The 12,575-nt window shown below is 53.8% G+C and overlaps 4 protein-coding genes across 4 annotated transcripts; 1 reads left to right on the top strand and 3 right to left on the bottom strand.

Moving 5' to 3' along the window:
• Positions 1–122: 122 nt before the first annotated feature.
• B0H18DRAFT_1116412 (uncharacterized protein) lies at positions 123–1,139 on the bottom strand (the record flags this gene model as incomplete). Its single annotated transcript, XM_048033427.1, has 3 exons — positions 123–374; positions 505–935; positions 986–1,139. 3 exons carry the CDS (start codon positions 1,137–1,139, stop codon positions 123–125), a joined length of 837 nt encoding a protein of 278 aa, XP_047896497.1.
• Positions 1,140–2,196: 1,057 nt separating this feature from the next.
• Positions 2,197–3,838, bottom strand: B0H18DRAFT_836609 (ribonuclease H-like domain-containing protein; the record flags this gene model as incomplete). The annotated part of the gene is made up of 6 exons (XM_048039449.1): positions 2,197–2,430; positions 2,489–2,774; positions 2,811–2,930; positions 3,004–3,365; positions 3,421–3,617; positions 3,688–3,838. Coding segments are annotated over 6 exons (1,350 nt in total), but the record flags the coding sequence as incomplete, so codon positions are not given.
• A 2,566-nt stretch (positions 3,839–6,404) lies between these two features.
• Positions 6,405–8,046, top strand: B0H18DRAFT_843650 (ribonuclease H-like domain-containing protein; the record flags this gene model as incomplete). Its single annotated transcript, XM_048039523.1, has 6 exons — positions 6,405–6,555; positions 6,626–6,822; positions 6,878–7,239; positions 7,313–7,432; positions 7,469–7,754; positions 7,813–8,046. Coding segments are annotated over 6 exons (1,350 nt in total), but the record flags the coding sequence as incomplete, so codon positions are not given.
• A 1,539-nt stretch (positions 8,047–9,585) lies between these two features.
• B0H18DRAFT_1083548 (uncharacterized protein) lies at positions 9,586–11,460 on the bottom strand (the record flags this gene model as incomplete). Its single annotated transcript, XM_048031674.1, has 5 exons — positions 9,586–10,067; positions 10,160–10,196; positions 10,238–11,083; positions 11,185–11,293; positions 11,366–11,460. 5 exons carry the CDS (start codon positions 11,458–11,460, stop codon positions 9,586–9,588), a joined length of 1,569 nt encoding a protein of 522 aa, XP_047896494.1.
• Between the last annotated feature and the right edge of the window lie 1,115 nt (positions 11,461–12,575).

Here is a 12,575-nt window from a genome sequence, read left to right as displayed (position 1 = left end):
GAGTCGGATAGTGCATCGTCTTGGGCGAGACAAGAAGGTCGGCTGAATCAAGGCGGTGGTCGGCTACAGATTTTCTCCAGCCGAGAGTCGGATAGTGCATTGTCTTGGGCGAGACAGAATGGTCAGCTGGGTGAGAATGTCTGGGGCAGCCAATCGTCCCACGCACCGCCTTGCCCGCCTTGTGCCGCTTTGCCCGCCTTGCGCTCGGCCGACTTGATCACCTTCCATGAGACAGTTGCGGTCGGCCGAGGTCGGCCCATCCCATCCCATTCCATGAGACTGCGCGTCGGCTGTACCATGACCTTCCATGAGACAGCTGAATGGGCTCGCTGAAGACGTGCTATCCGCTTGAGGGGACGTCGAGGGGTCAGGGTCTGAGTTATCATGAGCCACGTAGGTCTGCTGTATGGCTTCTTTGAGATGTGGATAGCGCAAGACCTGCAGATAGTACTGTACTCGGCCAGACGTAAGTCACAATGATCTCATAGGGACACCTGACCTCACCTGCAGAAGGTGTCTCTGAGTTTCTATGACGCTCGCCGCCACAGCGAGAGCTTCATTCCGATTGGAAGGGACCTCGATCCCCAGATCGTTGAACACCTTCGAATCCAACGTAGGCATAGGTGCAGGCCGTTGCACCTGTTGCTTCGCCTTCTGTTTTTTCGAACCTCTGACAGGGCCTCCAGTCCTTCCACTGCTCTCAAACAAGTGCTGAGCGAGTATGTGTAGCAGTCGTTTGGCGCGTTCGACAGAATGATGTTCCATGAGGATGCCATCGGGTATATCTGCAGGCGAAGGATACGACAAGAAAACAAAGAACAGAGACAGACGTTGGAGAACGCGGCAGCCCAAAGAGGCTGAAAAAAGGCTCGCTTCAATCGGCAGAGCCTCGAAGATACCATCGCTCAATTTGTGAGCCGCCGTATCACTGAGGCCTAAGCAAGCATGTCAGTCGTCGAATTGAAGCCACTACTGATTTACTCACTGGCCAGAGCGAATTCTAACAGACAAGGAATTGATAGCAAATCCTCTACGATGCCGTCCACATTGGCTGTCCTTGCGAGATTGTTTTCGAGGTCGCCCATGGCAACCTCAAGCGCGACCTCGTCTTTCAGCACGGCTGCATCGTAGCGGCTCATGTTGAGCCGAACGGGGGTTTTTGTTTCAGCGCGTCGATCTCTCATCGTGATTGGGGGTACGTCGAGTACAGAGAGGGTAGCTACCCAACGACTGGCCACTGGGTTCTTAAGCCCCGTCGTGCTTCGTGCGAATGGCGCCTCGGTATCTCGCAACGAGGCATAGAAGGGCCTAAGCTGGGAATCGCAGATCAGATTCTGTGCGAGAACCAGTCTACAAGAAACCGCGAGGCTTAATACAACTGCGCCGCAATGGCCTCATTGCTCAGAAGCGCCACGGTACCTCACAGTGTTGTTATGACCCGAGTCTGACCGCGGTCTGACCGAGGTCAAGCAGGGTCTGACCGAGGTCAAGCAGGGTCTGACCGAGGTCATGTTGACCGCGGTCAAGGTCAATGTGTGACCCTGTGAATTATCTCTGATGACTAAGCTCCTCGGTCAATGGCGACGATAGGCTCACCGCTGAGGCTCATATCGAACCAGAGACGAAAAATACAATTAGCACTAGTTGTCAGGTACTTCAGAATTATGCACATGCAATGAAAGATCACGACTCGGAAGATACTGGGGGCTCTGACATAAGGACCTCCTGAAGGTCGGATTCTACATCTAGGCTCGCTTCGGCTTGCTGCCAGAAGCCAGCGCAATAGCTACTCAGTTGAACAAAATGGGGGTCCGACGGTTTCAGGAATAGGTTGCATAGTAAAAGCCTCTCGCGACCATGCAACGCCGCACCCACCGGTGCCGAGCTCGAAGTGGTGGCAGCCGCGCCGTCGCCGGTACTACTGCCGGGTACCAGTGGCTGCGAGCTGAGACTCCGAGTCGCATTGTCATGCTCCTCCGCTTCGTGCGAGAGTTCATCTGCGACAGCGCTGAACGAGGTAATAAGGGGTGTGTCCCATTCGGAGTCGGCGGTTCGGCCTGGACCTGAGCTCGCGTCACTGTTTGCTGGCGGTGCTGCTGACTCGGATGTGGTTGTGGACGAGACGGCGGCAGATGATGCGGATGCGGTGGTGGAACATTCGTAAGTGTGACGCTTCTTGCGCTCCTTCGCAGGCCACTGTGTATTAATGTCACCTTTGACCAAGGCCATCTTGCGAACCCTTCCAGCATCGAGACGATTGCGTCGATCGGTATGTATTGTACCCATCAAGCTGAAGAGCCGCTCCGTCGCGGCAGAGTTGGGCACAATGCTGAGTATCCGCATAGCAAGGACAACCAGTCCCTCGGGTCCTGTTGTCTTTCCAGGAGTCCAGCACGACCGCCAGACACTGACGAGATCGACAAAGGATTTCTGTGTCCAATCTAAGTCCAACAGGAACATCAACATACGCAGTATCTAAGGTACTTACCTCTGCATCTGCCATCCTCTTCAGGAGCTCGAGGCTCATCGCCTCGTCGGAGAAGGTCCCGAGCCCAGTCAGATAATCTGTAAATGCACGGCGCATCTCGTAATCGGGTGGTGCGTACTCTGGTGAAGGAAACATGCGGCGGAAGCATCGATCAACCATTCCCCAGAGTGACGCCTCGGTGAAAAGCGCGTTGTCTGGGTTGAAGGCCTTTCGCCGCAGGTAAGGGTTAAAGAGAACCGCAAGGACGAAGACTTCCTGATCGGCTTGTTTCCAGCGCTTCTCCAGGCTCTTGCGGATTGTCTCGCGTGCAGCAGCATCGTACTCCAGGCTGCTGAATATGTGGTAGAGGTGGCCAAGAGTCAGCAAGACAATGTCCAAGCGGGCATTATTCGCTTCAGTTGCATAAGTCGCGATGGCGAGAGGGCGAAGTGACTTTTCGATCCTGGGAAATGGACGTGAATGTAAGTTCAAGTTGACATCCATGTGGACTTTGAGGGGTTAATTAGCTGACGTACTCTGCAAGGTTACGCCAGAAAGACGGCTCGCTGATGAGATCAAGGATCTCAGTCGCCTTCGCTTTCAGTTCGACCTTATCGCCCGCGCACACGATCAGTTGATTGCGCGAGTCCAACACAAGGGTCCGCATGGCATTCTCGATGCGGAGCAGTCGCCGGCATGAAAGGAAGTGCGATGTCCAGCGGGTAATGACTGGTAAAATCAACGCATAAACCTTCGCTAGCTTCTCCATCATCTTCTCCTTCAGGAGCCCCAGAGCCCGACTGTGATTGTTGAACCACTTGATCACTTCCAAAGCTTGATCAACAACACGGATATGCGGGAGCTTCAATTTGAGGTAATCGGACACGACGAGATTGAGCTGACAGCAGTGTATCAGCCATGGATTTCAATATCCATACACCGAAACAAGTTACCTGATGCGCCCAGCACACCACTGTCACAATCCAAGGAAATCGCTCACGAAGAAGGCGACACATCTTCAAAGACTCGCCACTCGAATCCGTGCACCATGCGACCACCACTGTCTCGAGTACGTCACGGCAGTATTTGATCTCGTTGACGACGATCTCGAGCAAATTCTCAGCGTTCTTGGCCTTCGCAGATATATCAACTGCACTGAGAATGTATGGCTACAACACAGGTCAGCAAAGAACGGGACTAGATGCTACTATATTAGGTACGTGCCTTGTATTCGACGTTCAACATTGATGCAACTATGGACGTCTTGGTGATGTTCTTCCATGCATCACATTGACCTGTGGCAAATCGGCCCTTGACACGAGTCTTCATTGTGGTGAGCACTTTGTCTGCCTCTTCATCCAGAACTCGACCCGACAGCGTGAGCCGGCCAGGGAGTAGACAACCAGGGACCCACTTCTGAAAGAAGTGTTGCCAGTAAGGGACCTCGACAGCGTGCCACGCAATGTTGCACGCAATCAGAAGACAACACAGATCACTTGAAAACTCGCGTTGTCTGGTGTTGTTCCAAGATTGCAACTTCGGGACTGTCTCGCCGAAGAATGGTGTCCCGTTGATGGTCCCGAGCCGCTGGCGCTTAGCATAACGCAGGGCCTCTGCTTGCTCGGTATCTGCAAGATTGGGTGTATATCAGAGTGTGTACACTAGGACAGAACACCTCACAGGCATGCATACCACCACTTGACTCTGCCGCCATGATCCACTTATCGTAATCGACCTCAGGAGCTGGTGCGGACGCAGGTGCTAGGAGCGATTGACCGCCCGTCACGGTACTAGTGAGTAGCGCGTCGGAGTCGGCACTCGCGATACTCGACAAACTTGACTGGGCGGACAAAGGGCTTGCCACTGGGCCGGACGCAACAGGTCTGTTCTCGTTTTGGCTAAGCTCGTGCTGAAGCCTCGTCATCTTCGTCTCCGCAGCCTTTCGTTTCCCTCTCGCCGCATCTGCCACTGCCTCCGCGCGCACCTCGTCGGTCACATGAGGACATTGCTCGATAAGATGCTTCCGGTACCACTCGACCTTGTTACTCCTCGGTTCGATATGGATGGTCATGACTAGTGATGACGTGTTAGCTATAGGTATGTTCAAATCCGACTGTCTAATTGCCATACCTTCTTTCTCGACGTCCTCGTCGCTCCGTTCTGGCTGGCCTGTAGTAAGCTCGGTATGCTTTATCTCGCGGACTTTGTACGCCACGCAAGCCTTGCACCACGCCTCCTTGTGAGAGTGGTCTGTCTTAAAGTTGTGGTCACTTCGGTGGAAGTACTTCGCGAGGGGTGATTCATGGATCATAGAGGCGGGAAGGGAGAAGGTATAATATTCAAGACAGAGCTACGATTTGTATCTAGCAGCCGCTCCATAACAACATTATTTCATTGATTTTCGTAGCTTTGAGTCTGGGCGCGGGCGCGTCGCGTCGCGTCGATCTAACTCACGTGTTTGCTGTCGTCACGTGTTGACTGACTGCGGTCAACGAGGTCATGACCTGGGTCTGACTGGGGTCATGCCTTTGACCCCGGTCAACGGTCAATGGGGTCATGGGTGACCCTAACAACACTGATGTGAACCACTGGGGATGTGACAAGAACAGTACGAGACCGCAGTAACGTTAGAGCTCGAACACGAGACACATATTATCATACAATGACGTAATCATCCGATTAGGCAAGTGCTGTTTCAGCGGGCGCCTGTGCTCGGGCGAGTCTCTTCACCAGTGTTGTTAGGGTCACCCATGACCCCATTGACCGTTGACCGGGGTCAAAGGCATGACCCCAGTCAGACCCAGGTCATGACCTCGTTGACCGCAGTCAGTCAACACGTGACGACAGCAAACACGTGAGTTAGATCGACGCGACGCGACGCGCCCGCGCCCAGACTCAAAGCTACGAAAATCAATGAAATAATGTTGTTATGGAGCGGCTGCTAGATACAAATCGTAGCTCTGTCTTGAATATTATACCTTCTCCCTTCCCGCCTCTATGATCCATGAATCACCCCTCGCGAAGTACTTCCACCGAAGTGACCACAACTTTAAGACAGACCACTCTCACAAGGAGGCGTGGTGCAAGGCTTGCGTGGCGTACAAAGTCCGCGAGATAAAGCATACCGAGCTTACTACAGGCCAGCCAGAACGGAGCGACGAGGACGTCGAGAAAGAAGGTATGGCAATTAGACAGTCGGATTTGAACATACCTATAGCTAACACGTCATCACTAGTCATGACCATCCATATCGAACCGAGGAGTAACAAGGTCGAGTGGTACCGGAAGCATCTTATCGAGCAATGTCCTCATGTGACCGACGAGGTGCGCGCGGAGGCAGTGGCAGATGCGGCGAGAGGGAAACGAAAGGCTGCGGAGACGAAGATGACGAGGCTTCAGCACGAGCTTAGCCAAAACGAGAACAGACCTGTTGCGTCCGGCCCAGTGGCAAGCCCTTTGTCCGCCCAGTCAAGTTTGTCGAGTATCGCGAGTGCCGACTCCGACGCGCTACTCACTAGTACCGTGACGGGCGGTCAATCGCTCCTAGCACCTGCGTCCGCACCAGCTCCTGAGGTCGATTACGATAAGTGGATCATGGCGGCAGAGTCAAGTGGTGGTATGCATGCCTGTGAGGTGTTCTGTCCTAGTGTACACACTCTGATATACACCCAATCTTGCAGATACCGAGCAAGCAGAGGCCCTGCGTTATGCTAAGCGCCAGCGGCTCGGGACCATCAACGGGACACCATTCTTCGGCGAGACAGTCCCGAAGTTGCAATCTTGGAACAACACCAGACAACGCGAGTTTTCAAGTGATCTGTGTTGTCTTCTGATTGCGTGCAACATTGCGTGGCACGCTGTCGAGGTCCCTTACTGGCAACACTTCTTTCAGAAGTGGGTCCCTGGTTGTCTACTCCCTGGCCGGCTCACGCTGTCGGGTCGAGTTCTGGATGAAGAGGCAGACAAAGTGCTCACCACAATGAAGACTCGTGTCAAGGGCCGATTTGCCACAGGTCAATGTGATGCATGGAAGAACATCACCAAGACGTCCATAGTTGCATCAATGTTGAACGTCGAATACAAGGCACGTACCTAATATAGTAGCATCTAGTCCCGTTCTTTGCTGACCTGTGTTGTAGCCATACATTCTCAGTGCAGTTGATATATCTGCGAAGGCCAAGAACGCTGAGAATTTGCTCGAGATCGTCGTCAACGAGATCAAATACTGCCGTGACGTACTCGAGACAGTGGTGGTCGCATGGTGCACGGATTCGAGTGGCGAGTCTTTGAAGATGTGTCGCCTTCTTCGTGAGCGATTTCCTTGGATTGTGACAGTGGTGTGCTGGGCGCATCAGGTAACTTGTTTCGGTGTATGGATATTGAAATCCATGGCTGATACACTGCTGTCAGCTCAATCTCGTCGTGTCCGATTACCTCAAATTGAAGCTCCCGCATATCCGTGTTGTTGATCAAGCTTTGGAAGTGATCAAGTGGTTCAACAATCACAGTCGGGCTCTGGGGCTCCTGAAGGAGAAGATGATGGAGAAGCTAGCGAAGGTTTATGCGTTGATTTTACCAGTCATTACCCGCTGGACATCGCACTTCCTTTCATGCCGGCGACTGCTCCGCATCGAGAATGCCATGCGGACCCTTGTGTTGGACTCGCGCAATCAACTGATCGTGTGCGCGGGCGATAAGGTCGAACTGAAAGCGAAGGCGACTGAGATCCTTGATCTCATCAGCGAGCCGTCTTTCTGGCGTAACCTTGCAGAGTACGTCAGCTAATTAACCCCTCAAAGTCCACATGGATGTCAACTTGAACTTACATTCACGTCCATTTCCCAGGATCGAAAAGTCACTTCGCCCTCTCGCCATCGCGACTTATGCAACTGAAGCGAATAATGCCCGCTTGGACATTGTCTTGCTGACTCTTGGCCACCTCTACCACATATTCAGCAGCCTGGAGTACGATGCTGCTGCACGCGAGACAATCCGCAAGAGCCTGGAGAAGCGCTGGAAACAAGCCGATCAGGAAGTCTTCGTCCTTGCGGTTCTCTTTAACCCTTACCTGCGGCGAAAGGCCTTCAACCCAGACAACGCGCTTTTCACCGAGGCGTCACTCTGGGGAATGGTTGATCGATGCTTCCGCCGCATGTTTCCTTCACCAGAGTACGCACCACCCGATTACGAGATGCGCCGTGCATTTACAGATTATCTGACTGGGCTCGGGACCTTCTCCGACGAGGCGATGAGCCTCGAGCTCCTGAAGAGGATGGCAGATGCAGAGGTAAGTACCTTAGATACTGCGTATGTTGATGTTCCTGTTGGACTTAGATTGGACACAGAAATCCTTTGTCGATCTCGTCAGTGTCTGGCGGTCGTGCTGGACTCCTGGAAAGACAACAGGACCCGAGGGACTGGTTGTCCTTGCTATGCGGATACTCAGCATTGTGCCCAACTCTGCCGCGACGGAGCGGCTCTTCAGCTTGATGGGTACAATACATACCGATCGACGCAATCGTCTCGATGCTGGAAGGGTTCGCAAGATGGCCTTGGTCAAAGGTGACATTAATACACAGTGGCCTGCGAAGGAGCGCAAGAAGTGTCACACTTACGAATGTTCCACCACCGCATCCGCATCATCTGCCGCCGTCTCGTCCACAACCACATCCGAGTCAGCAGCACCGCCAGCAAACAGTGACGCGAGCTCAGGTCCAGGCCGAACCGCCGACTCCGAATGGGACACACCCCTTATTACCTCGTTCAGCGCTGTCGCAGATGAACTCTCGCACGAAGCGGAGGAGCATGACAATGCGACTCGGAGTCTCAGCTCGCAGCCACTGGTACCCGGCAGTAGTACCGGCGACGGCGCGGCTGCCACCACTTCGAGCTCGGCACCGGTGGGTGCGGCGTTGCATGGTCGCGAGAGGCTTTTACTATGCAACCTATTCCTGAAACCGTCGGACCCCCATTTTGTTCAACTGAGTAGCTATTGCGCTGGCTTCTGGCAGCAAGCCGAAGCGAGCCTAGATGTAGAATCCGACCTTCAGGAGGTCCTTATGTCAGAGCCCCCAGTATCTTCCGAGTCGTGATCTTTCATTGCATGTGCATAATTCTGAAGTACCTGACAACTAGTGCTAATTGTATTTTTCGTCTCTGGTTCGATATGAGCCTCAGCGGTGAGCCTATCGTCGCCATTGACCGAGGAGCTTAGTCATCAGAGATAATTCACAGGGTCACGCATTGACCTTGACCGCGGTCAACATGACCTCGGTCAGACCCTGCTTGACCTCGGTCAGACCGCGGTCAGACTCGGGTCATAACAACACTGCTCTTCACTGGGTGCAGCTGGGTGCACTTGTTCCAAGCTTGTTCGCACACAAGTACTGGACGTTGTTCTTCTGACGTCTCTCGACCTGTCAACGTGTCATAGGCCCTATAATGCATCAAGTTCCTACAGTCTGAGTCAAATCTGCTAATCTAGCGGGCGCGCATGCGTATCAAGCCGACTAGGCGGAGCGGCTCAGCACTCGCGTTCTTGAGGGCGCAGAAACAGTAGAACGAGAGATGACCGAAGTGGTGAACGTTTGAACAGTGGGAAACCGTACGTGCCGATTTGCTAGGTCTTCTTGCGCGTGCTCATTCGTGATCTGTCGTAGATTCTGGCCAGTTCCGCATGCTCAACGAACTGCTACATAAAGAATGTGCTGGCAGAGGTCAATTAGCTGAGAGACGATGTCCTTTGCAGCGACTGCCAGCGATCCGGCAAAGACGTATGAGGTGGCGTGAGGAAGTTCCAGCAAGATAAGTGATAGGCAGAGCTATACAGTTGTTGTGCATCACTTGTACATATAATACAGGTCTGCGACAATCAGTTGAGTGCGGATATTCTGTCGTAAAGGTCAATTATGTCGAGGGATCATTTCAGCGCATTGACGTGCTCAGTAAGAGGACATTAGCATCGCCAAGGATTTCATAGCTAGGACGAGCGCGATGGAAGAGGGGGGAAGGAACGAGTGTGATGAGATGAGACGAGAAAGTGGGAGGGGAATTGGGAAGGGGAGAGGGGGAAAGATCCACTGAGAAAAAGTCCGCTGTGCATCGAGCTCACGATATATCTACTGGACGACCTCGTAGAGAAAGCAATTGATCTGCTGTTCGACCCACCAGTAGGGGGTGAGGTACGAGATGTCGATCTTGTCGGCAGGGCCCGCGCCGCCGGTGAGGATTCCAACGATGCGCCCATCCCTGGCGAGGATGAGAGACCCGGAGTCGCCAGCATCGGAAAACTTGCCCGTCTCGTCGTAGGGCAAGACAGCGATCTCGATGGAGGTCTGCCCGACGCCGTAGTCGTCGTAGATGCGAATGAAGGACTCGAGACCGTTCGCGCGACCGACGGTGGTCCCAGTGGCCAACCCATTCTTCACGACGAGCAGGGACTTCTCACCGTGAAAGTCGAGGTGCTCGGGCTTGTGGATCTCGTCCTCCTGGACAACGCCATAGGCCTGGAGGAGACCATCCGGGGGGTACTGATAGTTTGCTAGATCCGCGAGCTGAGGGAACAATTTTCTGTGAAAATCAGCGAAGGAGACATAACCGCCTGCGAAGGAAAGAAAAGCAATAAAGGAGACGGGAGATGGAAAATGCGACGAGAGGCGAGATGTAAACAAAGATATCGAAAAAAAAACGTACCGACGTATGTAGGCCAATTAATCTTCGCGTCGTACAACTCTATCAAAGCCCAATCTTGAGTAAATTGTGGAGCTTGACCGAGACTTCGAACTTCTCGGAATGAAGCACGAAGCCAATTATGCGCTGGTCAGGGGTGGCACGGGGCTTGGTGACCTCGTCGTGGATCGCCTTCACCTCCTCGATCTTCTTCGTCGCCGCCGCCACTGACTTCAAGTGCTCCGCGCGCCTCTTGGTGACCTTGCTGCCAGTGTTCTCTCCCTCAACGGGCTTCCCCAGCCTGTCAAGCGCATCGTTCCAGATGTCGATGTAGCAGAGGAGGTTGCTGATGGTGCTCATCATGGCCTTGACGGCGTTGTTGTAGCCTATATCACCGAGCGCGACGAACTCCTCACGAGCCTGGCGTGTGGTGCTACACGTCATACCCGTGTTGGCGTAGACAGGAGGGGAACGGGCGACATGGGCGCAGGTCAGGACTGCGATGCGCTTGTCATCTTTTCCAAGGCGAAAGTAGAGCGAGGCTGTGCCCTCCAAGTGGGGATACTTGAGGGGTGCGATGGAGAGACCGAGGGTAGCGGTGAAGAGCCTTCGAAGTTCGGGGACATCGTCGAGGAGGGGGTCGAATGAAAGGAGCTTAGGGCCCAAAGCTCCTTTCGTTCGACCCCCTGGGCCGGCAGCGACGGAACCGTGACGAGTGACTACCGACTCGACAAAGGCCACCTCGATGGCGGGGAAGGAAGCCTCTGCGAGGATGTTCTTAACAACGGTGGCTGCAGCAACGGCAGCGTCGTAGAGCAGGGATTGAGGCTTCACACCGATGGAGAGGATGAGAGGGCAGAAGGGCTTGGCTTCCCCGGCGTAAGCGTAGGCGAGGGGGTTGATGGACGTCCACGTTACGCCGACGGAGTCGAGGTCGTGGCAGATGCGCTTGCCGATAGAGCCAAGGATCCCCAATGGCATGGCGCCGGTAGACCGCGCGAGCCTCACGTACGGTGTTTTGGGCCTCAGGCCTCAGGGCCCATGGGGACGCGCCAGTCAGGGCCAGACTTGAAGACACAGGCAGTGCCGCTGCCGTAGAAGTCGCGGTAGGCTTTGGGGTACTTGTCAGTGAGGCGATTCACGACGTCGCCCGTCCTCCTGTCATTGAGCGAGAGCTTACTAAAAGAGGAGGCAATCGGGGAGACGAGCGTGATGGGATGGATCGGAGACTGGTTCCGACCAGCCTGCTTTGGGGCGGTTAAGCAGGCGGCGACCTCCTCCTCGTCGAGATTGAGCTGAGCGGCAATGGACTTCAAGTTGAACATTGTCGACGAGAGAGCAAGAGAAAACGAAACCCCAGTGGTCAGTACTCAAGCTCAAGGAGTGATCAACAAAAGCGAGGGGGGCTTACTTATCAGACGGTCTAGATCTGTTTTCGTACAGCTGATTGCATCCGCTCAAAGAGGTCGCGTTTAGAATATGCCTATGTACGGAAGACTGTCTAATGAAGACTAGCACACACATTGCACGTCTATATTCTGAAATTTATCTCGACCCTCAATGTGTATCCTAATAGGTATTGGAACGCATCAAACTCCTACAGTCACTCACGGTGACTCACCCGAGTCAAATTCTCGATCGAAGGCGCAGAATCAGTAGAGCGAGATGTGACCACAGGCAGAGCGGTGAGCAGTGGGAAACCGTTCGCGCGAATTTGATAGTCGTGTTGCGCGTGTTCATCACTGCAGATCCTGCTCATTGCGTGATCCGAGTCCTGGGCCTGAACCCCAGTGAGAACGTGCAAGATCGCCTGCCATTCCCAGCGTTTCCCAGCTGTTCCCGCCCCACCCCGCTCCACCAAACGCTGGGAAACGAAGGGAATGGCCATTTGTCCGATTAACAGATGGGTTTCTGTTCCCTGTATGTTCCCTTCAATTCGTTTTAAATGCATGTATGTTGCAATCGAATGGCAGCAATTGCCATCTGTTTAGTACACGAGCTCTGTATCACTCGAATCCGCGCCCAAATTGGAATATAAATCGATTTTCATGGAATTAATTCTGCGCGTCTCGTAGGAGTCCGAATGTATACCACGATACAATGCAGGTATGCTATCCTAGGCCTGTGGTAGTCCCTACCCCACTGAGACACGACACTGACGCCCTCGCACTGCGCTGACAATGGGCTGCGGTAGGACTTGTCACCCGAGTTCCGCTTGGGCTTCAGGCTTCTGTCCGCATACTCGGGAACGGTTTAGAGATTTGAGTCCATAAGACTATACTACTCACCTTTGCGTTGCGGCGAGGCGACGAGATTTTGAATTGTCATTGTGACAGACAAGAGGCAGTGATCGGTCGAACATACCTCGTTCTCCGCCTTCGCATTTGCGTTGGTACCCGCAAAGCCTGTGACGCCTCACACGGCACCGATCATTGGCCGT

The sequence above is a fragment of the Fomitopsis serialis genome (assembly GCF_022376445.1).
Source record: "Fomitopsis serialis strain Sig1Antser10 chromosome Unknown B0H18scaffold_14, whole genome shotgun sequence".
NCBI classification, from domain to species: Eukaryota; Fungi; Basidiomycota; class Agaricomycetes; order Polyporales; family Fomitopsidaceae; genus Fomitopsis; species Fomitopsis serialis.
The sequence above is the reverse complement of the archived record's forward strand: the minus strand, read 5'-3'. Positions and strand labels throughout refer to the sequence as shown.